Raw genomic sequence first — 24856 nt, forward strand, 5'->3', positions numbered from 1 at the left:
ATCAGAGCTTGTGAAGTTTATCTTTAAGAAGATGCTAGAAGGGATTTTTTGGAGGGAGGGGATAGGAGAACAAGGTCATACTATGTGGTTCAGGCTAGTCTTGAACTTGCAATCCTTCTAAACTTCTTGAGTGGTGGCATTATAAATGTATGCAGCCTGACCAAGTTTGTAAATGGTAAAAAGATTTTTTAATGTTACTTTTTAATTCTCAGGATGAACTTTTTTTTCCATAGGTGTCTCAGACATAAATTCAAGGGGCTGGTCAAATAATGAGAATAAAATACCCAATAAAGTTACCGTAGTTGGAAGTGGAGATTTGGGTATTGCCTGCACATTGGCAATTTCAGCAAAGGTATGTAAACCTAGTGACTGGAAACATATCTATACTTTTATTAGTAGACTTTAATTTTTTTTCTTTTTCCACTTTTCATGTGTGTGTATGTTGCATATGTGTATATACATTTTTTGGCATGTGCAAGTACACATTGTGGAACTTATGCATGTGGTACATGAACACAAGTGGGTTTTTTGTTTTGTTGTTTGTTTGTTTGTTTTCAAGACAGGGTTTCTCTGTGTAGCTTTGGAGCTTATCCTGGCACTCGCTCTGTAGACCAGGCTGGCCTCGAGCTCACAGAGATCCACCTGCCTCTGCCTCCTGAGTGCTGGGATTAAAGGCGTGCACCACCAAGTGTTTTTATGCATGAGGAAACCTGAGGTTGATGTCGGGAATCATCCTCAATTGTTCTTCTACTTTATGCCTGAAAGCAGGCTTTTTCAGTCAAACACAGAGCTGAACAATATGGCTAGTCTCACCAGCCAGTTTTCTCTGGGGACTCCCTCTCTGCCTTCTGAGGCTGCAGTTAATTGTGGACTGCCATTTCCTTCCCACATTTATTTGCATGGGTTTCTGAGGATCAGAACTTAGAGTCTAGATCATTGCCAGAGTTTTGCTGTGCAACCCAACCAGCTCTTAAATAGTCCTCCTTCCTCAGCCTCTTGAGTGCCAGGATTACAGGCATTTACTGCCACACTTGACTTTCAGAGTGTGGCTTTAAGAGCGGTAACACTTGCATCTCCTAAGAATTGATTAGAAATGCATAGTCTTCTTCTAAATCTTCATTTTACTGCAGCCTGGTAATCAGCTCCCCACAGGTGACTCAGCAGTCCAGCATAGCCTGAGCCCCCTTCCAAAACTCTGTTTTGCATTGCTTCTTATCTTGTTTGAAGTGAGTACCCAGGTTGATTCTCATCTTGATTATCTATACATATTGTGTTATTTTTCACATGTACTTGTATACTTGCAGGATGGCTTCCATAAATGAGATTAGTGTATTAAATAATTTACCGATTTTTGAGTTTCTAAAATGTTTTTAGAAATTGTTAAATTGAGGGCTAGAGAGATGACTCAGAGGTTAAGAGCACTGACTGCTCTTCCAGAGGTTCTGAGTTCAATTTCCAGCATCCATAATGAGATCTGGTGTCCTCTTCTGGTGTGCAGACATAACATGAGGCAAGATGTTGTATTCATAATAAATAAATAAATCTTAAAAAAAAAAAGAAATTGTTAAATTGAGCTGAGCATAGGTGGCTCACGCCTTTAATCCAACACCTGGCAGGCAGAATCAGGTGGATCTCTGTGAGTTCAGGGCTACACAGAAAAACTAAGTCTCAGGAAAACCTAAATAAGAGAAGAACTGTAGCAATGGCAGATACTGTGGCATTAAAAATCAAAGTTCAAGGGAGCAGTAGCATGCCTACCTAGTGCAGCACACTCCCTTTGCCGCTTGTTCCAGCAAAAGAAGATAGAGCCAGGCGGTGGTGGCGCACGCCTTTAATCCCAGCACTCGGGAGGCAGAGGCAGGCGGATCTCTGAGTTCGAGACCAAGCCTGGTCTACCAAGCGAGTTCCAGGACAGGCTCCAAAACAATACAGAGAAACCCTGTCTCGAAAAACCAAAAAAAAAAAAAAAAAAAAAAAAAAAAAAGGAAGATAGAGTTTGCCTCCTGAGTAGGCCACGTTAGGGCCTGGGATTCAGTGGTCCAGCCTGAAGGGGTGCGTCACTCACGCAATGTTGTCTTGTTACACATCTCCTTCACTGTTGCTGTGTCATTTTTCATTCTCAAGCAGTCAGCAGGCCTCCTGAGTCTTCTCAGTGAGCTCCTGTTGGGTACCGGCTGTGTTGGTAGAATACTCTTCTTGTTCTAATCTTTCAACACAGGGCATTGCAGACAAGCTGCTCCTTTTAGACCTCTCAGATGGGACTAACCAGGGGACGATGGACCTTGACATCTTCAACCTGCCTAATGTAGAGATCAGCAAAGGTTTGACTATTCTGTTGAGTTACTTGCTGTAGCAAATGAGTCTTGGATTGTTTATTTATGGGACTGGGAATTAAGTCCTGGATTGTTTTTCAATTAGATATAAAAATATATTTTAATCATCTTCTTCCTTGTGGGAAGTGGGCACATACAGCGTTGTGTACCTTTGAGAGTTGCTTCTCTTGTATGTGGGTCCTGGGGTCAAACTCGGGTCGTTAAGTCTAGCGGCAGAAGCCTTTATTCACTGAACCGTTTCTCCAGTCCAGGTGCTAGAATCTTAAGGCTGAAAAGTACCATGAAGATCACCTGTTCCTAGTCCCTTGTTTTACATATGGGAAACGAAGACCTGGAAATGAGTCAGTGGGTTTATCCACAGTCTTACACTGATTATAACCGATTATGTTGGCAGAGTCAAGCGAGCAAATACCATTCAGACTCATTCCAATTGGTCAAAAGTATTTATGATTCTTCTCTGATTTACATCTCCAAGTAAGCGTTTCTATGGGTGCTTCCTTTCTCAGGATATATTAGTTCAGAGCACTGACTTTACACTTAGGCAGGTGCAGTTTTCATCTTATCCTCAGCCACATTATAGTCTGACATTCACATGTTACATAGTCTGTCTGCATTGTAGATTCAGTTTTGAGGCGGGAGAGATGGCTCAGAGGTTAAGAGCACTGGCTGCTCTTCCAGAGGTCCTGAGTTTGATTCCCAGCACTTTTGGTGGCGCACAACCGTCTATCACAGGATCTGATGACCTCTTCTAGCATGCAGGCATGCATGTGGACAGAGCACTTATACATTAAAAAAAAAGTAAGTTCAGTTTCTCAACTGTAACTGGGCATGCACTGTCCGCTGTGGTGCATGGGAGAGGGCTAAGCCACGATTTAACAAAAGACACTCAGTTCACTTTGACTGTGCTCAAACCATATTTATCATGAGTTCTAATGAGAATAAAAAGGTTGTTGTGCAATAAATAAGATGTGAAATTTTATTTTAGGCAGTTGGTGGCATACAACAGTGGTAGAGGACTCACCTATAGTGTATCCTCATATCCCTGGGTTCAATCCCAACACCCACAAAAAGAAAAAGAAAAATCCTTTTTGCTGTCTCATTCCTTTTGTGTGTGTGAGCCTCAGCCTTGCTGTTTCCCTACCTCTCAAATTTAGTGGAGACTGTAGGCACCTGCCACCAATGCTACTCTTCTGCCTTTTAAAAAAGGCATCATTTTATAGTATATGTAACATCATATTATTACAGATATATTTATCTAGGTAAATACCATATTTGGGGATGCAGGTTTAAAAATATCTACGAGGAATGCATAATTTTAAAAACAAACCCACCAAGCCTAGAGAGCTGGCTCAGTGGATAAGAAGATCACATGCTTCTCTTGCAGAGGACCCCAGTTTGGTTCCCAACACCCAGATGAGGCAGCTCACAACTGCCTGTAACTCTAGCTCTAGGGGTTCCAGCAACCTCCATAAGCACCCACACACGGCATGCACACAGATACATGAAAAATAAATTAAAAATTCAAAATAATAAAAACAGGTCATTTCTGTTTTTATGTTTATACATAAGCCCATCTTATACATGGCACAGTGGTGTGGGCATCTTTTGTCTTTCCTTAGGTCTCCTATATTTCTTGACTGTTTTCCAAATACTGTATAAAGCAGTCCCACAAACTAGGATGTACAGTTGCCTTGTCTGTCTGTTCTAAAAATAGTACATCACCGTTCAACAAGCATTTCGGGCCCTGGAGGAGACAATTAGTTCGTTTTCCTCATCTGAGAGAGCACTGTAGTTGCTTTAATGGCTGTGTAAGGCCCCTTGGGGAGCTGGATATTCTCTTGTGTTCATTGTTCCCAGCCCTGAAGTAAGGGACCTTTTAACTCTCCAGATCCTGTAGGAGAAACTCTTTAGTATCAGACCCTAGAGGAAGAGGCTGTCAGGACCTAAGGAAATCCTTTTTTTTTTTTTTTCCTGTGTGTCTCATTAGCCATTAACTAGTGAAATAATTGAAAATGAGGGAACAGAATCTTTGAAAGAAATGTACAGTACATGGCATGGTACTTGCCACCAAGTAGGGACTCAGAATTACCTGTGAAATGAGGACGTTTTTATCATTCAAGGCAGAGGAGGCAAAGGAGAAGGATTCTATCAAATTAGGTTGAAGCCAAGGTGTAGTGTTGTACATTGAACTGGTCACTGGTTTGGTTTGGTTTTTTGAGACAGGGTTTCTCTGTGTCACTGGCTGCCCTGGAACTTGCTTTGTAAATCAGGCTGGTCTTGAACTCACTGAGTCCACCCGCTTTTGCCTCCCAAGTGCTGGGATTAAAGACGTGCATCACCACTGCCTGGCAGTCACTGACTTTTCTAACGTTTCCAGCTACCAGTTTTCATTTTTCCAAGGAGGGTTGATAGAATAGCATAGCATCTGAAACCAGACTTGTTGGCCGGAATTCCAGCGCCTCTGCTGACTTGCCCGTCGCTTCACTTCTGTGCTCAGCCCTCCTCCCCGGGTTGTAGCACAGTCACTTTCAAGGAGTCAGAAGCCAGTGGCTGGGCTGTCAGCGCATTTTACCTATAGCATGTTACTCATTTCCCCTTAAGAATTGTGAATTACATAGAACCTTCAGTCTTTGTGTACTGTGCTCACTCTTTCTAACTTCCTGCCTGTCTTGTTATGTGTCCCAGGCTGGCCTCCAATGTGAAGCCATTCTGCTACCTCCCAAGTGGTAGATCACACGCAGCCGTGTACCACCATGCGTGGCCCTGGGATCTCTGGTGTTACTCCTCAGCATTCTGACTGATAGCTACAGGGGCATGTCTGCCTAACGGCTCTGTTCGCAGAATGTTCACAGTTTTCTCATGTACTAGCATTAGTCTATACTATGTTGAACTCAGACTGTTTCTTTTTGTTCATCAGATTTGTCTGCCTCTGCTCATTCCAAGGTGGTGATCTTCACAGCCAACTCTTTGGGTGGTTCTGAGTCCTACCTGCATGCCGTGCAAAGCAATGTGGACATGTTCAGAGCTCTTGTCCCAGCTCTGGGACATTATAGCCAACGTGCTGTCTTCCTTGTTGCATCTCAGCCAGGTAAAAGGCTTTACTTTAAATTCAAATGATGGTCCAAATCATCAGTATAATCGCCATTGCTGATTAGAGCAAAGCCCAAAGCACCGTGGTATATAAAGGGATATTCAGTCAGGCTAATGTTACAGTGGACAGTACATATGTGTATATTCTGTCAACAGTTAACCCCTTATAGCTGTTATTACTAAGGTTACAACTCAGCTTTTCCTGCAGTGTTGCCAAGAGAACCCGCTCAGCAGGTCAGAGACACAGGAGAGGAGGTGTGGCATTGGCAGGACCGCCACACACAGGAGACTTTCTGAGGGCCAGAGCTTAACCCTCATTTTAGTATTTTTCTCTGCCCCCGCTTCTGTTCTGTATTTCTCCCTTATCCCTTTCATGTCAGCCAAAACAAAGATTTCTATGCAAAATCCAAAAACAAATTAAAACCTTTCCATAAGAAGTCATATTAAAATCACAAGTTATGTTTTCCTTAGGAGTCCACAAGTAGTTAAACATTTTCCTTTGTACTAATTTTCCCACTGTAGTATCTTCATTCCAAAGCAATGATTCTTTTATTACTGATTAACCAAGTTTTTAAAAGCCAGGCGTTGGTGGTTCACGCCTTTAGTCCCAGCACTTGGGAGGCAGAGGCAGGTGGATCTCTGTGAGTTCGAGGCCAGCCTGATCTACAGAGCAAGTTCCAGGACAGCCTCCAAAACAATACAGAGAAACCCTGTCTCGGAAAAACAAAAACAAAACAAAACAAAAAAAACCCAGACTTCTTAGCAAGCCAAGCATATTTTAGCCACTTCATTTTGTATTGGCAGGTAGCTATTTGTGGTTTCAATGTAGCACATTTCTATCCCATATAAAACTTTTTTTTTTTTTTTTGTTTTTCGAGACAGGGTTTCTCTGTATTGTTTTCGAGGCTGTCGGTCCAGTCCGGCCTCGAACTCACGGAGATCCGCCTGCCTCTGCCTCCCGAGTGCTGGGATTAAAGGCGTGCGCCACCACCGCCCGGCTTCCCATATAAAACTTTAAACGAGTGGTCTAGCTAACCATCTATTTTTCTTTATTCTTTATACACAATAGGGTCATTTAATTTCCTTTCACAATTTTGCTTTTTTCCAAGGTGCATACCAACACCTGTGATTAATTCTGTAAACTATATCACCAAGGAACTCAGGCGTAACCTTGGGTTTAGGTCATAATTGCTTTCTTTGATCATCAGCCTGTTTTTCTACAGGCAGGATTCATGGGTGTATAATGCATGAAAGTTCCGTGTTCTTATTTTCTATCCTCTGCAAATTTCACATCTAACAAAGGGAAAGGGGACTGCTAGCCTTTTTTTTGTATCTCTTACAGGATCCTTAGGCAGAATAGCCTAAATCATTTTCTTAGTCATCGTTACTAACTGTCCCAATCACTATCTTTAGGCTGATTCAGAAAGTTTAATTAAATCATAGATTCAACAATCATCATTGTGCCGGGCGTTGGTGTCGCACGCCTTTAATCCCAGCACTCGGGAGGCAGAGGCAGGCGGATCTCTATGAGTTCGAGGCCAGCCTGATCTACAGACCTAGTTCCAGGACAGCCTCCAAAACAATACAACAATACAGAGAAACCCTGTCTCGAAAAACCAAAAAAAAAAAAAAAAAAAAACCATCATTGCTCTTATAAAAATCATCTTCATTAAGATATGTAGTTAAATTGCCCAGTGAGGAGTGGGATTTTCTCATGAAACAACCACACTATGCTAGACACTGTGGGATCCTTTCACAGGGTAATTACCATGCCAGAAACAGCAGGAACATGGCGGCTGCAGCAAGCAGGAGGAAGCATAGCAGAAGCCAGGGGCATTCTGGAGACAGTGTGGCGTGCGTGCGTGCGTGCGTGCGTGCGTGCGTGTCCGGCCCCCATTCAGGGCTTTGGTTCTCCAGGGTTTGTTCATTGTAGCTTTGCTATCCCGTGAATGAACTCCAAAAGTTCCATTGCTGACTGCAGCTCCTCTGACACGGCCACTGACAAAATGTGGTATTATTTTCCAGTTGTTAGTCTTACCTCCTTCAGTGAAAAAATGGTTGAAACCTAAGGGAAACATGCAGTGGAATTTATGTGTAAGATAACTTAAATCTCCAGCGTTACAGAGATGTGAGGAAACATCAGTGTTCATATAAAGCATTGTCTTTCCATTGGTTTTATTTTTGTGTGACCGTGTACATATGTACCCACTGTGTGTGAATGTCAGAGGACCACTCTGCTTCCGCCATGTGGGTTCTGGGCGTTGGACTGAGATTGCCAGACTTAACGGCAGCTACCTTTACTTACTGCGCCATCTCACCCCCTCACCGTCATCTTTAACAGTTCATATTTTGTAAATGTTTCCAAAGACTTAGGTGGTTTGGGCTCAGTCAGTTTAGTGTGTGTTTGAAATGTTCCAGAGTTCTGTGTTTCATTTATAATTGTCAGAGACATTGCTCTCTTTAACTCCTGGGAACCTTTTGTCGTGTAAGAACAAGGGCAATTGTGAGGTATTTTCAAGGTGCTATAGTCATAACAATATATAATTTAAGCCCAACACACACTCACACACACACACACAGAAATGAAATTATTGTTTTCCTGCTTTCTATACTCAGTTTTCACTTTTCTTGCTTAACTGTTCTGGGAACTTATTTTCTACTCCTATGTTTTATGAGAAAATTATATAAAAATGCTTTAACCTGGCTAGTGTTTTCAATACAATTTATGAACATACTACCAGCTATGTAATCTCAATACTTGGGAGCAGAGGGAGGAAGATTGGGAGTTCAAGGCCACCTAGATTATGTAGCAAGACCCTGCCTTCAGTATGTTTAAGATTTCCAGAGGCTCTAACATGCTTCACTAGTGAAACACTACTTCCCTTGTGAGCTAGGATAGAAGCATTTTTAATCTTTAAATTTTCTTTCTCTGTGTAATATTTAGTGGAAATCATGAGCTATGTGACGTGGAAACTGAGCACATTCCCTGCAAATAGAGTGATTGGGATCGGATGCAATCTGGATTCACAGAGATTACAATACATTATTATGAATGTTTTGAAAGCACAGACTTCAGGCAAAAAAGTATGGGTTGTTGGTGAACAGGGAGAAAACAAAGGTAAGTACATTGTTATTAATTTTGCTGCTGATGCTCTCTGAAAGTCATGACATTCAGATCTATTTGGGACCTAAGAATTAGGGAGCTCAGTAAGTGCCTTCTGCTAACCAGCCTTCATGAGGAGCATTTGCTGGCTGGGTGGGTGGGTGGCTGGCTGGCTGGGTGGGTGGGTGGCTGGCTGGCTGGGTGGGTGGGTGGCTGGCTGGGTGGGTGGGTGGCTGGCTGGCTGGGTGGGTGGGTGTTTCTGGGAATAGAATCTAGGGCCTCAAGTGTGTTAGGCAGGTACACTACCACTGAGCTAAACCTGACCCATGTGATACTCATTTATTTGTTTTCCTTGAGCTTAAGAAAAGACCCCTTAGTCAAATACAAATTGAATATGGTGTCTAGAACTAATTTAAGTTTTAATTTTCTATTTCAACACATCTGAAGCATTTAGAAGTCCCCATTACTCTCTCCACATCCGACTCTGTTTTTCCTAACCTTGGTCTTTCTTCCTAAATGCATGCCTCCTCTTAGTTTCTTTTTTTTTTTTAATGAATTTTCACCCTGTATCCTTTTTAACAAACTACTTCTCTCCCTATCATAAAAGCACCCCTTCAGCTCCCTGTATGGCAACAAAAACAAAACCCTTTTCTTCTCCTGAATGGAGGCTTTCTGTATTTGAGATGCCTTCCTTTCCACCTTGTTCTGTGTGAAGCCAGGCTGGCCAGGAGCTAGCACTGCAGCTGCCCTCAGTCAGTCACTTCCACCCACGTAGCAGGAGCATGAGGGTCTACGCTGTACTTTCTGCGGGCGGCACCACATGCCCTGTAATGTGAAAGGTGGGGAACACACTCTCTGTTTTATAGAGAAGAAAATATCAGATGTTTCAGCTGATGAGTACAGGATACTCTTTGATCAAGCATTATTCTGGTGCTTAGACATTTACACATTTGACATTGGTTGAAATCATTAGGAAAAAAGGAATACTGTATCAATAATACCTTGAATGATGGTAAAGCCAGTCAATTGAACTAGGCGTTGGAAGAATGGGTAGGACTTGAGTAGATAGTAAATAAAGAATGGTGAAAACATTCCAGTGTGTGTGTGTGTGTGTGTGTGTGTGTGTGTGTTCCCCTAATAAGATGATGTAGTTTTTCATGTATAATAAATATTGAGTTGAGTAAGAACATTTCAAGGCCAGGCATTGATGAGCATACCTTTAACCCCAGTATGTGGGAGACAGAGTCGGAGTTTGAAACCAGCCTGCTCTACAAAGTGAGCTCCACAGCCAGGGATGTTATACAGAGAAATCCTGTCTCAAACTTCCCCCATCCCCAAAAAAAGAACATTTCAAAATACATTGTGTTACACAGGCAGTACTATGTAGTTACTGCCTGACCTATTCCTCCTTTGTAGTGTGATCAATAAACTATTCCTAACAACAGCATAATACATGCATATGTGTAAGTAACTTACAAAATCACAAAAATATACGTGTGTATATATATGTATATATATATATGTATGTATAGGATGCTGTCATTTAGTATGTGGCTGTTTATCTAGTATGTCTAGTTGAAGGAAGGAAAATAATTTAATATAAATTGAGTTCTTTAATAATTTAAAATCTCTTTAAAAAGTAGTTTTATAATTAACTTTATTTTATGCATATTGGTATGAGGATATCAGATCCCCTGGAACTGGAGTTACAGACAGTTGTGAGCTGCCAGGTGCTGGGAATTGAACTCGGGTCCTCTGAAGAGCAGCCAGAGCTCTTAACCACTGAGCCATCTCTCCAACCCCCAGTATGTCTCTTTTTAAAATTTATTTTATGTGCGTTGGTATTTTGCCTGTGTATCTGTGTGAGCATGTTAGTTGGATCCTGGAGTTACAGACAGGTGTGAGCTGCCATGTTGGTAATGGGAACTGAACCTGTGTCTTCTGGAAGAGCAGTCAGTGTTCCTAACCACTGAGCCCCAAATGTAGGGATTTATTTCAGAAAGTTTTGATGATCACCTGTGTTGCCTAAGATACTATGGTGACCACTGACTACCCATCTCCTGGAAGCCTGGAGCTTCATGTAGTAATGACCACAAGGCAGGATAGGTTTATTACCAAGTGAAAACATAGGGAATAGACATGGTACTTCTAACGTCCGTTCTCAGCTGAGAATCAGACACGGAAGAATATAGGAGAGTGCAAATTGGGATTATTTAAATATAGTGTTGTAATATTTGACATATATGTGTATAAATTATATAGAGAGATCCATGTGCAAATTTTGAAACCTAATAGAGCAAGCACTCATGAATGTACACTCAGTCAGGAGCATCGTGAGCACCTAGGAAGCGGCTCACACTTCCCAGGCTGTCGTCCTGCTTACTGTCTAGGAAAGCATCTGATGTCTTGTTTTGCCTTTTACAGTGCTAGGATCCATGCCAGGGATCCTTGTACTTACTAGACAAACTCTAACCGTAGACCTACACTCCTGGCTCTCACTTTTGTAGAGTCTTCAACTCTTCATGGCTAGGCTTCCTTACACGGCCCTAAAGGCAGAAATGGATCAGAGGCCCCCTCTGCTGGCTGTAGATTAGATACCAACTGGTAATAATTTTTGCATAAATGACAACTGTAATATGATAGAATTGATTTTTAACTGTTATCCTTTTTATGAAGTACTTTAGACTGCACTGAGCTCCTGTCTCCTCCAACCTTATATTCTTCTCTAGTGCTGGGACTAAAGACATGGGATCCCAAGTGCTGAGATCACCTTTGTGTGAGCTCTGTTTCTTTTAGACTGGATCAATTTCACGTAGCTCAGGGTGGCCTTGAACTAACAGAGAGGCATCTGTCTCTCTCCCAAGTGCTGGGATTAAAGGTATGTGACACCACTGCTTGACCTCTATGGCTGGCTAGTGTGACTAGCTTTGCACTCTGACCTTCAGGCATGAACAAAATATCACCACACTATAGGCAGTATCTTTATTAAGTTTTGAAACAAGGCCTCATATACCCTTAAACTTGCTATTGGCTGAGGATGATCTTTGATCTTCTGATCCTCCTTTCATTACCTTCTTAGTGCAGGTGTGTGTCGCCACACTCAGTTATAATTATCTAGTGCTGAGAGTTGAACCCAGGGCTTCAGACATTCTAAACATGCACTCTACTGACTAAGCTACAGCAGTGTCCCCTATGGGCATTTTTTTTTTCATTAAAATTTTTGGAGCCTGTTTTTGAGGAATTGGGAATGAAAGATAAAGATGATTAAGTGCATTATTTTAAATGTATTGACCAAGGGTGGATCTACATTAGAATGTAAAGGATTGGGTAGTAAAATAGAAAATGAAGTAATTAAATGAATCCTGATTTGCCTTACTTTGTTATAAGTGGATTTGAACACTAAGCATTTTAACTTAGGAGTCAGGGCTCCTGCTGTGGAAAGATTACAAGATGTAAGATGCACAGGACTAGAGAGGGGCTTGGTGGCTAAGAGCGCTTGTTCTTGCAGAAGGCTGGGTTCCATTCTGAACGCCACGTGGTGGCTCACGACCGCCTGGAACTCCAGTTTCAGGGGCTCTGATGCCCTTTTCTGACCTCTGAGCACAGCTTCTGTGCACATACATAGCTGCAGACAACATGCACATAAAATAAAATAAATCTTAAAAGGGGAGCAGGAGAGATGCATTGGCTGCTCTTCCAGAGGTCCTGAGTTCAATTCACAGCAACCACATGGTGGCTCACAATCGTCTATAGTAGGATCTGGTTTTATGTTCTGTCTGATGCCCTCTTCTGTCATGCAGACATACATGCAAATAGAACACTCATATACATAAATAAATAAAATTTTAAAAGATTTAAGTACAAAGATGGATATGAGATTCCTATTTATCCATCTGTCCCATCTTAACAATGCATATTGGCAGCAATACTCATTATTTTCTTACTATTTTATCTCCTTTGTGAATCTTTTCTCATGCCTACCTTACTATTTTCTTTTTTTTTTTTTTTTTTTTTTTTTTTTTTTGGTTTTTCGAGACAGGGTTTCTCTGTATTGTTTTGGAGGCTGTCGGTCCAGCCCGGCCTCGAACTCACAGAGATCTGCCTGCCTCTGCCTCCCGAGTGCTGGGATTAAAGGCGTGCGCCACCAACGTCCGGCATCCTTACTATTTTCTTAGTCTTTTGTTGTTTTGTTTTTCAAGACAGGCTTTCTCTGTGTGACAACCTGCGTTTCTCTGTGTAGCCCTAACTGTCCTAGAACTCTTTCTGTAGACCAGGCTGGCCTCGCACTCACAGAGATCCACCTGCCTCTCCCTCCCAAGTGCTGGGATTAAATGGGAGTACCACAATCCACCTGCCTACCTTACTATTTTTATTTATCCTTTCAAGATATATATAATACTGTATTTCAGTTAGCAAATGTTTCCCATGTCCCAGGTAATATTTTAATAATACAGCAGAAAACTTAAGTAAATAATTCTTATATAACCCTTCTAAATAGAACATTTTTAAAATTTCTTGGGCCTGGCCTGGTAGTTTATACGTTTAATCCCAACACTCAGGAAGCAGAGGCAAAAGGATCACTGAGAGTTCAAGGCCAGCCTGGTCTACAAAAGGAGTTCCAGGCAGGCCAGTGCTCTACGGTGAGACTGTGTCTCAAAAACAACAAAAAGAAAAAAGCAGTAAAAATACATTAAAAATTTCTTAGACTCCTATGCTCATATTTTTTGTATAACAGTTCTTGAGTTTGTGTTCTTTTTTACTTGCCAAATGGATTGTGTGTGTGTGTGTGGTTGTTTGTTTTGGAGGCAGACAACAGGGTGTGGAGTACAGTGGTGGAGCTCCTGCCCAGAATGAGCAAGGCCCCGGGTTCGAACCCAGCATTACAAAGAAAGGTTGAAGCCTCTCCATGTTTTCACTTTAACTATATTTACACAGCCTTTTTTTTTTTTTTGGTTTTGTTGTTGTTGTTACCAAATATGATCTTGAATGGAGTGTGGGGTTGATTGTTCATTAGCTTCTGTGTCCTCAGCATCACAATAGAAAATGTATTAGAGAGGACACAACAGAGGAGCAAGTGGTCCCTGCACCAGGGCAGCTTATAATCAGCTTGAAGAAGGGAGTGTCCGCATTCTGCTGTATCCGTAGTTACTGACACATCACTAAATCGTCTGGTTTTGTTGTTCCTGCTTCTGACTCCTGATGGCTATAATTAAAAGCATAAGCCATCACTCTCAGTCATATATCACATCTAAGTCTTAAGAAAATCATTGGCAAAATATAACTAATTCCTTGTTTAATTTTAGTGTGCTCATGGAGTGGCCGAGACGGAGTAATGAGTCATAGCTCCCAGGCAGAGCTGTCCAGCAGGTAACAGCGCAAATTTTTGAATATCCAACTAAGTCATGTGCTTCGTAGCCGACCAGGCAGCCGTTTACACAGCAGTTCTCACGAGGCCCCTGTAAGTGGGATTAGCTCACAGGAAGTCTGGAAGTGCGAGGACTTTGTGCAGGACTTCTGTGCAGCCCTGGACTTTGGGAGTACTGTGCAAGCTTGTTTAGACATCTAAATGGAGAGCAGTGTACGCACTTGAGCCAGTAGTTTGCCTCCTTTGTATCTGTCTGCTTACCTAATGCTATTAGTGTGGGAGAGGACTCATCTGCACAAGCACCTAGAGATGGACGGACACTGAGTACACATGAGTACATTTGAAAATCAGTCTAAGACCAGAGTTTTTCCTGGTCTTATCAGGGGGTAGGGCAGCACAGGGACACTATCTGGAGGCCTTCTGGGGTTTGCCCCACACACTGGGTAAACACACAGATTATTTCCAAACCATTTGTTATTTCTCCATCCCACGTAATACTCCCCTTAAGTCTGGCGTGGTAGTAAAGTATAGATCTGTAAATCTTCAGTTTGTGAGTTTTAGCACATGTAACAGTAGTAAGAAAGGGAATGTAAAACAAAACTGCTTTATTGTATTATAGCTTCTTTTTTGTTGTTTTTGGTTTTGTTTGATGGTGCTGGAGATTAAACTCAGAGCCATGGATATGCTAAGCATGAGTTTTACCACTGAATTTTGCTCCCCATAGTTTTTAAATGGAATAAATTTAGTTTTAACTTACATACTTTATGCCTATTATAATAAACTTCGGGTACCACAGCTGCTTATAGAGAGTAAAAATTGGAGATAATTCTATCTTCTAGATACAACTAGTTTAATGTCACACACCCCAACTTTGTAATATTTCTGCACATACAGTGTTCATTTACAATAGATTATACTGTCTGTACCATCCTGCAGCCTGATTAATTATAAAGTTAAATACCTTTCTCTATTGTACATGTAAGTCTGCCTTTTTTTTAGCATTTATTTTTGTTTTTATGTATAAAGATTTGCTTGTATGTGTATATGCACACTACATGTGTGTCTGACATATATGCAGGTTAGACAAGGATATCAGAGCCCCTGGAACTGAAGTTACAGGCAGTGGTGAGCCACCCACTGGGTGCTGGTGGCCAAACCTGGGTCCCCTGTGCTCTTCACTGCTGAGCCATGTCTCCATCTCTCCTAGTGGCCTTTGTTTTGTTTTGTTTTAGTTTTTCCAAGACAGGGTTTCTCTCTGTAGCCCTGGCTGTCCTGGAACTCACAGGGATCCTTCTGCCTCTGCTTCCCTAGTGCTGGGATTAAAGGCATGTGCCACCACTGCCCAGCCTCCTAGTAGACTTCATGAGAGTGTGTTCTCTATTAGCTTCAGGACGGGTAACTTTATTTTCATTCCTGCATTTTAGACTCTGAGCATATAAAGCAGGAGGACTGCTGTGTCAGCACCTGCAGCTTTGGCGAAAGACACGGGAGTTTAGTCTTTTAGCATATCCATGGCTCCAGGTTTAATCCCCAGTGCCATCCAAACAAAACGACACGGAGGAGCCTGCTAATGAAGCATCATAGTTACCTCTCTCACTGCTCTTCCCAGCTGGTACATGTGCTAAAACTCACAAAGCTGGCGATTTAAAAATCTACACTTTACTACTACGCCAGACCTGAGAGCATTGTTGATGATGATGAAATAACAAATGGTCTGAAAATAGATGGTACCAGCCTCCCTTCTTTTCTGTGACTTATTTTTGTTCGTGTGTGTGTGTGTGTGTGTGTGTGTGTGTGTGTGTGTTTGTACACGCATGCGCGCATGCATGGGTGCTAGAAGAGGGTGTCTGCTCCCCTGGGGCTGGAGTTACTGGCAGTTTTGTGAGCTTCCTGACTTGGGTGCTGGGACCTGAACTGGTCTTGTGGAAAAGCAGCCTGTGCTTTCCAACCTCTGAGCCATCGCTCCAGCCCCAGCCTTATTTTTGTAAGAGCTATGTGGTGTGGCATGTGGCAGTGGCTAATTTAACTAGTTCCCTTTTGATAAGTTTTTCTCAAATACAGAAAACATGCTCTTACGTATACCTTTGCACACTTTGACCTATAGGACAAAGGATGAGAAAAGGGGTTTCTAGATCAGTGCTTTCGGTTTTCCTTGACATTGCTTTATATTCTTAGCGGCGATTATAACTGCTACTTTCTTCATACAATCCCCCAAACTAGTTATCATTCCTTTTTATCATTGTCAGTGTTGTTAGACTGAACTGATATTTATCTTTTTTTTTTTTTTTTTTTTTTTTTTTTTTTGGTTTTTCGAGACAGGGTTTCTCTGTATTGTTTTGGAGGCTGTCGGTCCAGCCCGGCCTCGAACTCACAGAGATCCGCCTGCCTCTGCCTCCCCAGTGCTGGGATTAAAGGCGTGCGCCACCACCGCCCGGCTCTGAACTGATATTTATATGGCTTTTTGTTCAGTTTTTTTTTTTTGTCTGTGTGTGTATGAGGCAGAGTTAGTCCTGGCTAGTCTGGAACTCACAGAGTTCTGTCTTCCTGTCTTCCTGTACCTCCCCAAGTGCCGGGGTTAAAGGCATGTGCCGCCACACCCAGCTGATACTTACTGTTTAGAACTACTTAGTTGATGATGGTGAGCATCTTTTTTATGGTATGGAGTATTTGTGTTTCCTCTGTGAACTATGGATCTTACATCTTAGGAAAAGCAAGCCTTCTTAACTTTTCTGACATCTTTCTCTCTCTTGTATTCTAGAGCCATGGAACTGTTGAGAGTAAAAGGCCAGAGATCTTGGTCTGTTGGACTGTCTGTGGCTGACCTGGTGGACACTATTGTAAATAATAAGAAGAAAGTGCATTCTGTATCAACTCTAGCAAAGGTAACTTATTTCCATTCGTGTATTTTGGACTTTGATGTTTTTGACATCAATTGTATAAAGGCAGCAGAACTGCAGTGTCAGCACCAGCAGCTTTTGTGTAAGACATTGAAAGTTGAGTTGCTTTGCTGTGGGAAATCTGCATGATCAGCTTGCCCCTTCACTCCCATACAGCTTGGGGACCTTTGAAAGGTGTTCATGTAACCTGTGCTTTTCCTGGTAGTCATTATCACCTATGCCAGCAAGTCACCCAGCAGTCTTCCCCCTTTTACCAGAGCATAAATTTCCCCCCAAAACACAGCTAACGTAGGTATAAATGCTGGGGCAGATTTTCTTGAACTCTAGGAAGGAAGTACAATGTGGGAAGAAAATTTAAAATAACATATTGTGAAGCCGGGCGTTGGTAGGGCACGCCTTTAATCCCAGCACTCGGGAGGCAGAGGCAGGTGGATCTCTGTGAGTTCGAGGCCAGCCTGGTCTACAAGAGCTAGTTCCAGGACAGCCTCCAAAGCCACAGAGAAACCCTGTCTCAAAAAACAAAACAAAAAAATAATAATAACATATTGTGTGTGGCTGGGCTCAGAGTCTTTCCCCAAAGACTCCACTGTCCCTCTTTGGATTAGTCTCTAGCTGCTGGCCATGTTGCAGACAACTGGTTTACCTCCCTGCAAAGAGAGTGTCTCTGACCAGGCTCCTCCTGGCTGAAACATTTTTGGGGCCATAGCTTGAGTTTAGAACATCAGTAAACAGGAGTGGAGAGATGGCTCAGTGATTAAGACAATTGACTACTCTTCCAGAGGTCTTGAGTTCAATTTCCAGCAACCACATGATGGCTCACAACCATCAGTAGTGAGATCTGGTGCCCTCTTCTGGCCAGCAACACACATACAGACAGAACACTATATATAATAAGATTTTATTTTAAAAGAAAATAATAATAATAATAAAGAGAAAATAAGTAAACAAATTAAGTTTAACTTTTGTCACTTTATAATAGAACTAGAAAAGCAAGGGAGAATTCTTTTCACCCTCTTACTTTTTAAATTTGTTTTTATTACTTTAGTTATGTATATGGCAAGGGTTGTGCATGTGAGTGCAGGTGCCCATGGAGGCTATAACTCCTGAAGCTGGAGTTGCAGGCTCTTGTGAGCTGCCTGGCATGAGGACTGGGAACTACTCAGATCCTCTAGGAGAGCGGTATACACTCTTAACTGCTGGATCATCTCTCCAGCACCATGACTTTAATATTCTGTGGTAATTCGACTTTATTATAACCCCATCCTTTTCATTTCAGGGATATTATGGCTTAGATAATGAAGTGTTTTTAAGTTTGCCATGCATCCTAGGAACCAGTGGAGTATCTGAAGTCATCAAAACCACAGGAGAAGACCCAATGACTGAGACACTCCAAAACAGTGGGTCCTCAATCCACAGTCTCCAACAACAGCTGAAACTGTGATTTCCAAGTGCAGTCACCTGAAGGGGGAAGCTTACTTAATCCCACAAGCACACATAGTTTTGGGAACTTCTGTAACTTACTATCTGTTCTTACAAACAGCCCTTATAGTAGATGGCTTCTTAGCTAGCTTTTTAATTTGAAACCTTGAGAATGGGAAAGGATATAATTTCTTTGGGAGTTTTTGACATACCTATACTGTTGTTTAAACTTGTAGCAGGGATAAATATTTGTTTGTATTGTATATCATTTATAAATTGCATGTCCTAACATAAGGCACATTTAGCACTTTAGAGATTTTCTGAAAGAAACTCATTCCTTAAAGATTCCTATTGGAAATTTATTTAAGCATGGTAAGCTGAAGGTAGGATGGGCACAAAGTCTGTGGTAGGCATACATTCAAAGAATCTTAGCTTTATGGATTAACTTGCTTCTTTTGCAAGATCCTGTTGATAATAATGGCAAAGCATTTTATTTTCCTTCTTCAAATTCACTAGCTACCAAACATTGGAAAGGATTTTAGTATGCATTTTAAATTGGTTAAATGGAATTTTAAATTTAAATTTTAAATGAAAAATAATATGTGACTTAATTTCCAATGTAATTTCCTTTCTGAAGATTTCTATAATAACCTCTTCCTGGGCTAGAAGATCTCAAATGTATCTTAAGACTGTTAATAGAAAAGGTGTTTTTCTGTGGCCGTAGATAATAACAGCCAAGCAGTATATTTTGAGACAAAAGTAAGAGACTTTCCTAAAAAACATTGGTCATAAGGGAAAGAAGCCTTGGTTTGCTGCTTCTGAACAAGCCTTAGTCATTCCAGAAGAAACAGTTCTGACTATACCTTGGTATTGATCAATCAGTATTTCCATGTGGAAGAGACAGCACGGTGACATGGCTCCTGTATAGTGAGCTGCTTACATTGACTGGCTGAGGTAGGGACAGTCTCCATTACAGAGGAGGATTGACTTTGGTTTCTAAGATTGCATAGGTCCCAAGGAACATTACTTACCTGTACAACCTTTGCTTTGTATAGGTAGCAACAGGGGCTGTGGGAGGCCTAAAGGTGTAAAGCCAGGTTATCACAATACACTTAACTAAAGTAGTTGAGGCTTGGGATATTTTGAAAAGATTAATTCCATTCTTGTGTGGGTGGGGTTCTTTTGTTTGTTTTTGTTTTTTTGTGGTTTTTTTTTTTTTTGTTTGTTTGTTTTTGTTTTTGAGACAGGGTCTTTATGTGGTCCTGGCTGTCTTAAACCTCAATATTATAGAATAATAAACCAGGCTGGGCAGTGGTGGCACACACCTTTAATCCCAGCACTCAAGAGGCAGAGGCAGCCAGATATCTGTGAGTTTGAGACCAGCCTGGTCTACAAGAGCTAGTTCCAGGACAGCCTTCAAAGCCACAGAGAAACCATGTATTGGAAGAAAAAAAAAAAGAATTATTGACCTCAAACTGGATCAATCGGCCTGCCTCTGCCTCCCAAGTGCTGGGATTAAAGGCATGTGCCACCACTATATGGCTGTCTTCATTTGCTTTTGAGACCAAAGTCTCATGAGTGTGAGTTACCATGCCTAGCAACAATTTCTGTTCTGTTCTGTTTGTGGGGATCTAATCCAGAATCTGATGCTTGCTGGGCAAGTCTTCCAGTGTCGTAGTTCATCCACAACCTAGTTTCTAAAATCTAATAACTCTCTTGAACAATAAACCAACTGCATAATGTTATAACAATAAACTGCCAAGAACTATGTTAATTATAGAAAGAAATGTCAGTATAACAGATATTTTTGAACACTCACCATTACTCCTGGTATTTTGTTAGAGTTTGACCTCAAAAGGCCATAGTACAGAAGCCATTTTCTGTAGCACACACTTCCTTCAGTTAAGCAGCAATCGTAAGTTCCATGTAAGTCAAGTGGTGCCATCACCACCAACTCGTTTTGATTTGGTGACTATTAACAATCACAGAGCTTTTGTCTGGGAACTTTCATTTTCTCTGAATTTTTTTAATGGTTTAAATGATGTTGACTTGAGTAACCTATATATTGTATCAGTCTCAAAACCAGTGGGAAATATACAGTGTTCATGTATTTCTCATCTGAGGCACAAGAACAGGATCTGCAGTAGTGTCATTTCCTGGGTAATATCTACAATCTGACAAGTTTCAATCCTGTATCATGTTATAAATCCTAACTGATTTTTTTTTCTTATTATGTTCTGAAATTCAGGTTTTGGGAAAAACTAGTGAAGGACTTATTTCCTCATTTAAAAAACACTGTTAAGTAAAATGTTTTTTCTTCTTTGCCATCTGACAAGGAGGGGGAAACTTTCACTTTCCAAAATCATGCAGGACCTCATGGTTTTTATTGGGGCTTGGATTACAATGTTTTTTGATACTGTAAGGTATATTTTTCATTTTCCAATTTACATTGTTTTCTGTAAATATAAAAAATAATTAACGAAATAAACTTTGACTTTAAAAGGACCATGTGATGTCTGATTAAGTGACAGAAAATACATTCAGATTAAAGAGTTATTTTTCATGTCATTCTCAGAGCACCCACATCCATTATGCATTTAAGTGGCTTAAGTGCAAAGTGAAGAAAATGACCTTCATCAATTGTTTACAAATTTAAAAGATATATGTTTTGGATAGAAAACTTTTGAAACAGGATAGTGTTATATAAGCTATACAGAACTCAATCTTTTAATTATCTTGCCTTAGCATCCCAAGACTTCAATTATAGATTATAGATCACCACACCTAGTTAAGAAAACATCAAAAGCAGTGCATTACTTAGCACTCCTCAAATTCATAGAAACAGTTGCTCTAGTTTCTAAGTAAGCTACAACTTTAAGAACAATTTAAAACTGCTCTTTTGGAGTATTTTTAAAGGCATGGTGGGGGAGGGGGCGGGAAGCATTCAGTGCACTCCTCCATCACTCTCATCCTGTTCCTTGAAGCACAGCCTCCTCCTGATCCTGGGACTCACGCCTTCACGGCTCTTGAAGCTAGTGCTGTAGATGTTACAGGTGTGGGTAGGAATGCCCTGTGAGATCTGAACTCTGGCCCTCATACTGTGAACAAGCACTTTTAACCACTAAGCCATCTCTCAGCTTCCAGGCAGGCTTCTGAACAACCTGAAACAAGGGGCACAGCAGGCTAGACTGAGGTTTGACTAGACCTGACAGTAACTCAAGGCTGATGTGACCTATTTGGATGAGCTATGCTGACATGACTCTTTCACTTAGATAGACCTCTTGTTCAGTTTGGCTTAGAAGGGAATTGATAGTGTTGCACTATATACTAAGACCTTCCAGATATCTTTCACGACTGTCTATCCTAGGCTTTATATGACTGTGTTTATAAAATAAGAATTAATGGTTGATATGTCACTAACAGTTTTTAAAAGATTATATGGGAATGAGTGTTTTGCCTGCATTGTATATATGTATGTGTACCACCTGGTGGCCACTAAAGACAAGCTAGGTTTGTTCCTGGTTATGATTAAATCTCTGCTTCTCAAGGATTGGGCTATGCCCCCCCACCTGTAACCTTAAGTACGAATGGCTCTGCACTGCCACAGGATACGACCACCTGTTGTTGTGACTGCCTTGTATGAGGGTGTGGGATCCCCTGGATCTGGAGTTACAGTTATGAGCGGTCATGTGGGTGCTGGGGATTGAACGTGCGTCCTCTGAAAGGACAACCAATACTCTCAACCGCTCAGCCATCTCCCCTGCCCCCCCCCCTTTGTTATGACCAGTTTGTTCTGTTCTGCTTCTCTAACTATGCCTAGTTACTGGCCAAATCCCCAGTATGGGAAACCCCTAGCTCTGAGCTATAAAAACCCTTACCCTGCTCCTGTCCAAAGCTGGCAGCCGGTGTACAAATGAAAAACCTTGCTTAAATCGCTTCACTCGAGTTAATTTGGCCTTGATGATTTGGGACGGTGGGCTTTCCCTCGCATCTTTGGGATTAACACTGGAGAGATGGTTCAAAGGGGGGAAATTCGTTTCTAATTTGAAATCAAATCTGCTATCAGAGACTTGCGTGGGAGGCTGCAGCCTTGAGTGCACACGAATTATTCGGGAAAGGGAGTGATTAAAAGTAAATTACTGTCTTCTTGAGAAAGAGAGCCCCTTGCTGGGCCCTGGCGAACACAGCATAAAGGGCTTTTTCGAGCGTTTAAAAAGTAACACCAAAAACGCAAGACAGTCAGGGTTAACTCCTGCGGCCGGAAAGGCCCACAAGCTATCAAGCGAGTGGCGCGGGCCCAGGGCCGTCCGCGGGACGTCGCGAGGCGAGACGAGGCGAGGCGAGGCTCGCAAGCGGCCCGCAGAGACGCTGGCCAAGAGGCTCCGTGCGGCTCGCGACGGCGGGCATCCATCCGATCCCACGCCACGCCCCAGTCTCCGGTCCCAGAGCGGCGTCCCCGGAAGTGGCGCGCAGGAAGCGGAAGCACGGCGCGCCGGCTTCCTGCTCGGCGGGGGCGGGGCGGCGGCGGCGATTGTCTGGCGGCCTGGGGCGGCCCCGTGGCGCTGACCCTCTGCCTGCGGGGACGGAGGCGCGCGCCATGGCGGTGTCCGAGAGTCAGCTGAAGAAGATGATGTCCAAGGTGAGCCCGCTCCCTCATGGGCAGCCCCGCGGGCTGGGGCTGAGGCTGCTTCCTCTCTCAGCCGAGCGGCCCCCTTCCCGCCTTCGCCTCCATCAACAAAAGCGGGGTCGTGCCTGGCGCGGCCGCTGCTGGCCGCCCGGCGCTGCTGGCCGTCCCGAGAGGCCCTGCAGCCGCCTTGTCCTGCGGGCCAGAGCCTGGCCCTGCTCAGAGCCGGTCCCCGCACGCCTCTCTCCGGCCCGGCCCGGCCCGCCGGAGCTCGGAAGCTGTTGGTGCAATTGGATCCCTGAAGGAGAGCGGCCAGACAATCTAGAATGCCCGTCCCTCCCCGCTCCGGAGAACTCCGCAGTTCCGTTCCATTTCGTGCATTAACTGTGATTAACTCAGTTTGTTTACCTGTTTACTTTGAGTTGAACTTGGAATTCGCACCGCTTGACTGGTTGTGGATCTTTTTTTTTCTCCCTTTCACTTTTTAAAGGGGCTTTTAGATACTTTGCATATTATTTTCCTTAGTTTGATGATGACACGGGACGCTTGACTCCGGAATGCTTTTTTTGTAATTTGCCAGGTTTAATTGGAATAAAATCCGTGTAGTGGTTGAGCCCCAACTCCTCCAGTTCATCGAGTTGGCTTTGATACTTTTATCAAAGCAAGGAGGATAGAGATCGTAGGTTTAAGAGGTTTTCAATTTACAAGGAAACACTAATAAACTGGGCGTGGTTGCACAGGCCTTTAATTCCAGCACTCAGTAGGCACAGATCCACGAGTTCCAGACCAATCTGGGATATACAGATCCTGTTTCAAAGCAAACAAAAAATGATGTTTAAAAAATCGTGAAAGAGACTTTTTATCTACTAAATTCATGCTCACAGTCCTTGAAGATCAAACCTCTGTGTTTTCGTTGTCTAACCATATCTTCTAGGCGACTTGATTTTTTTTTCTCCCCCCTTGTTATCCCTAATAACAGAGTGGGGCTTAGGGTGAACCTTGGTGGCCCATGTAAAGATCCGTGTGGTAACGTTTATCTTCATTTCTTTTTCAAAGCTCCAATTAAGTGTTTAGAGCAGTGATTCTCAACTTCCCTAATGCTTCAACCCTTTAGTACAGTTCCTACTGTTGGGGTGACCCCCCAACCATAAAATTATTTTGTTGCTTCAGTAATTTTACTACTGCTGTGTCTTGTTACATAAACGTCTGTGTTTTCCAATGGTCTTTCTTAGGCGACCCTTGGAAGGGTTCATTTGACCCCCAGAGGGGTGGTGACCCACAGATAGAGAACCACTGTTTTAGAGGAACCTGATACAGCCCATTAACTTCATCTGATTGGGGAATTTCAACCCTCATCAAGATATTCTGGCCCATGGGGGAAGGGCCAGTTTTAATATTACTACAGATCAGTTCTCTCCTTTGAATCTATCTTAGCTGCCATCCAAACACATTTTCGTTAGCATTGGTTGTGATTTTATCAATTAAGTATATTTCTACTGTTAGTTCATCTTGCTTTATGCAAATAACTTTGTCATACTAGCAGCCTTCTGCTTTTATGTACAATATTTTGTTTACAATAGATGATGAGTCACTACTAACTGGGTAGAAAAATGTGGTCACATTAAAAGTTGCATTGAGCTGAAAATGGTGGTGCACACCATTTATTGATTGGGACACAAAGGCGGGCAAATCTGAGTTTTGAGTTGGTCAGACCCTGTCTCCAAAAAAAGAAAAAAAGGTGCTCTTGTACCATAAATTGTGAGATGCAACAGTGTGAACAATTAGACTAAAATTGTCCTTCTGAACTTAATTACATAGACAACAATAATCATCAAAATCATGGTAATAATACTGAAAAGTTGATAGCAGCTTTTGAGGAAAGTAGATTGGGAAGAAATAGACAATCATGGTAAGGCCATAGTTTTCCACCAGGTAGTAAGGGGGAAAGTGCTATTTGAACAGAAACCGACAGTAAAAGGAAATGAGCTTTGGAGCAACCTGGGGGTGAGAACATTCTAGGAAGAA

General features: G+C 42.3%; 2 protein-coding genes across 5 annotated transcripts in view; both read left to right on the forward strand.

The window, feature by feature from the left end:
• The window catches only part of Uevld (UEV and lactate/malate dehyrogenase domains), a 37547-nt gene extending 16835 nt beyond the window's left edge, over nucleotides 1–20712 (forward strand). For all 3 annotated transcript variants that reach the window (XM_040733269.1, XM_005087719.4, XM_040733268.1), the window contains exons 6-12: nucleotides 234–352; nucleotides 2219–2321; nucleotides 5251–5421; nucleotides 8368–8541; nucleotides 13830–13893; nucleotides 16650–16773; nucleotides 18065–20712. In XM_040733269.1, the coding sequence (XP_040589203.1) occupies nucleotides 234–352; nucleotides 2219–2321; nucleotides 5251–5421; nucleotides 8368–8541; nucleotides 13830–13893; nucleotides 16650–16773; nucleotides 18065–18229 (920 nt within the window). In that variant the 3' untranslated portion in view covers nucleotides 18230–20712. The remainder of the gene's footprint in view (nucleotides 1–233; nucleotides 353–2218; nucleotides 2322–5250; nucleotides 5422–8367; nucleotides 8542–13829; nucleotides 13894–16649; nucleotides 16774–18064) is intronic.
• A 1978-nt stretch (nucleotides 20713–22690) lies between these two features.
• The window catches only part of Tsg101 (tumor susceptibility 101), a 33138-nt gene continuing 30972 nt past the window's right edge, over nucleotides 22691–24856 (forward strand). For both annotated transcript variants that reach the window (XM_005087718.4, XM_040733296.1), the window contains exon 1: nucleotides 22691–22846. In XM_005087718.4, coding sequence (XP_005087775.1) covers nucleotides 22805–22846 — 42 coding nt within the window. In that variant the 5' untranslated portion in view covers nucleotides 22691–22804. The remainder of the gene's footprint in view (nucleotides 22847–24856) is intronic.

Source organism: Mesocricetus auratus, unplaced genomic scaffold, assembly GCF_017639785.1.
Source record: "Mesocricetus auratus isolate SY011 unplaced genomic scaffold, BCM_Maur_2.0 Super-Scaffold_100030, whole genome shotgun sequence".
NCBI classification, from domain to species: domain Eukaryota; kingdom Metazoa; phylum Chordata; class Mammalia; order Rodentia; family Cricetidae; genus Mesocricetus; species Mesocricetus auratus.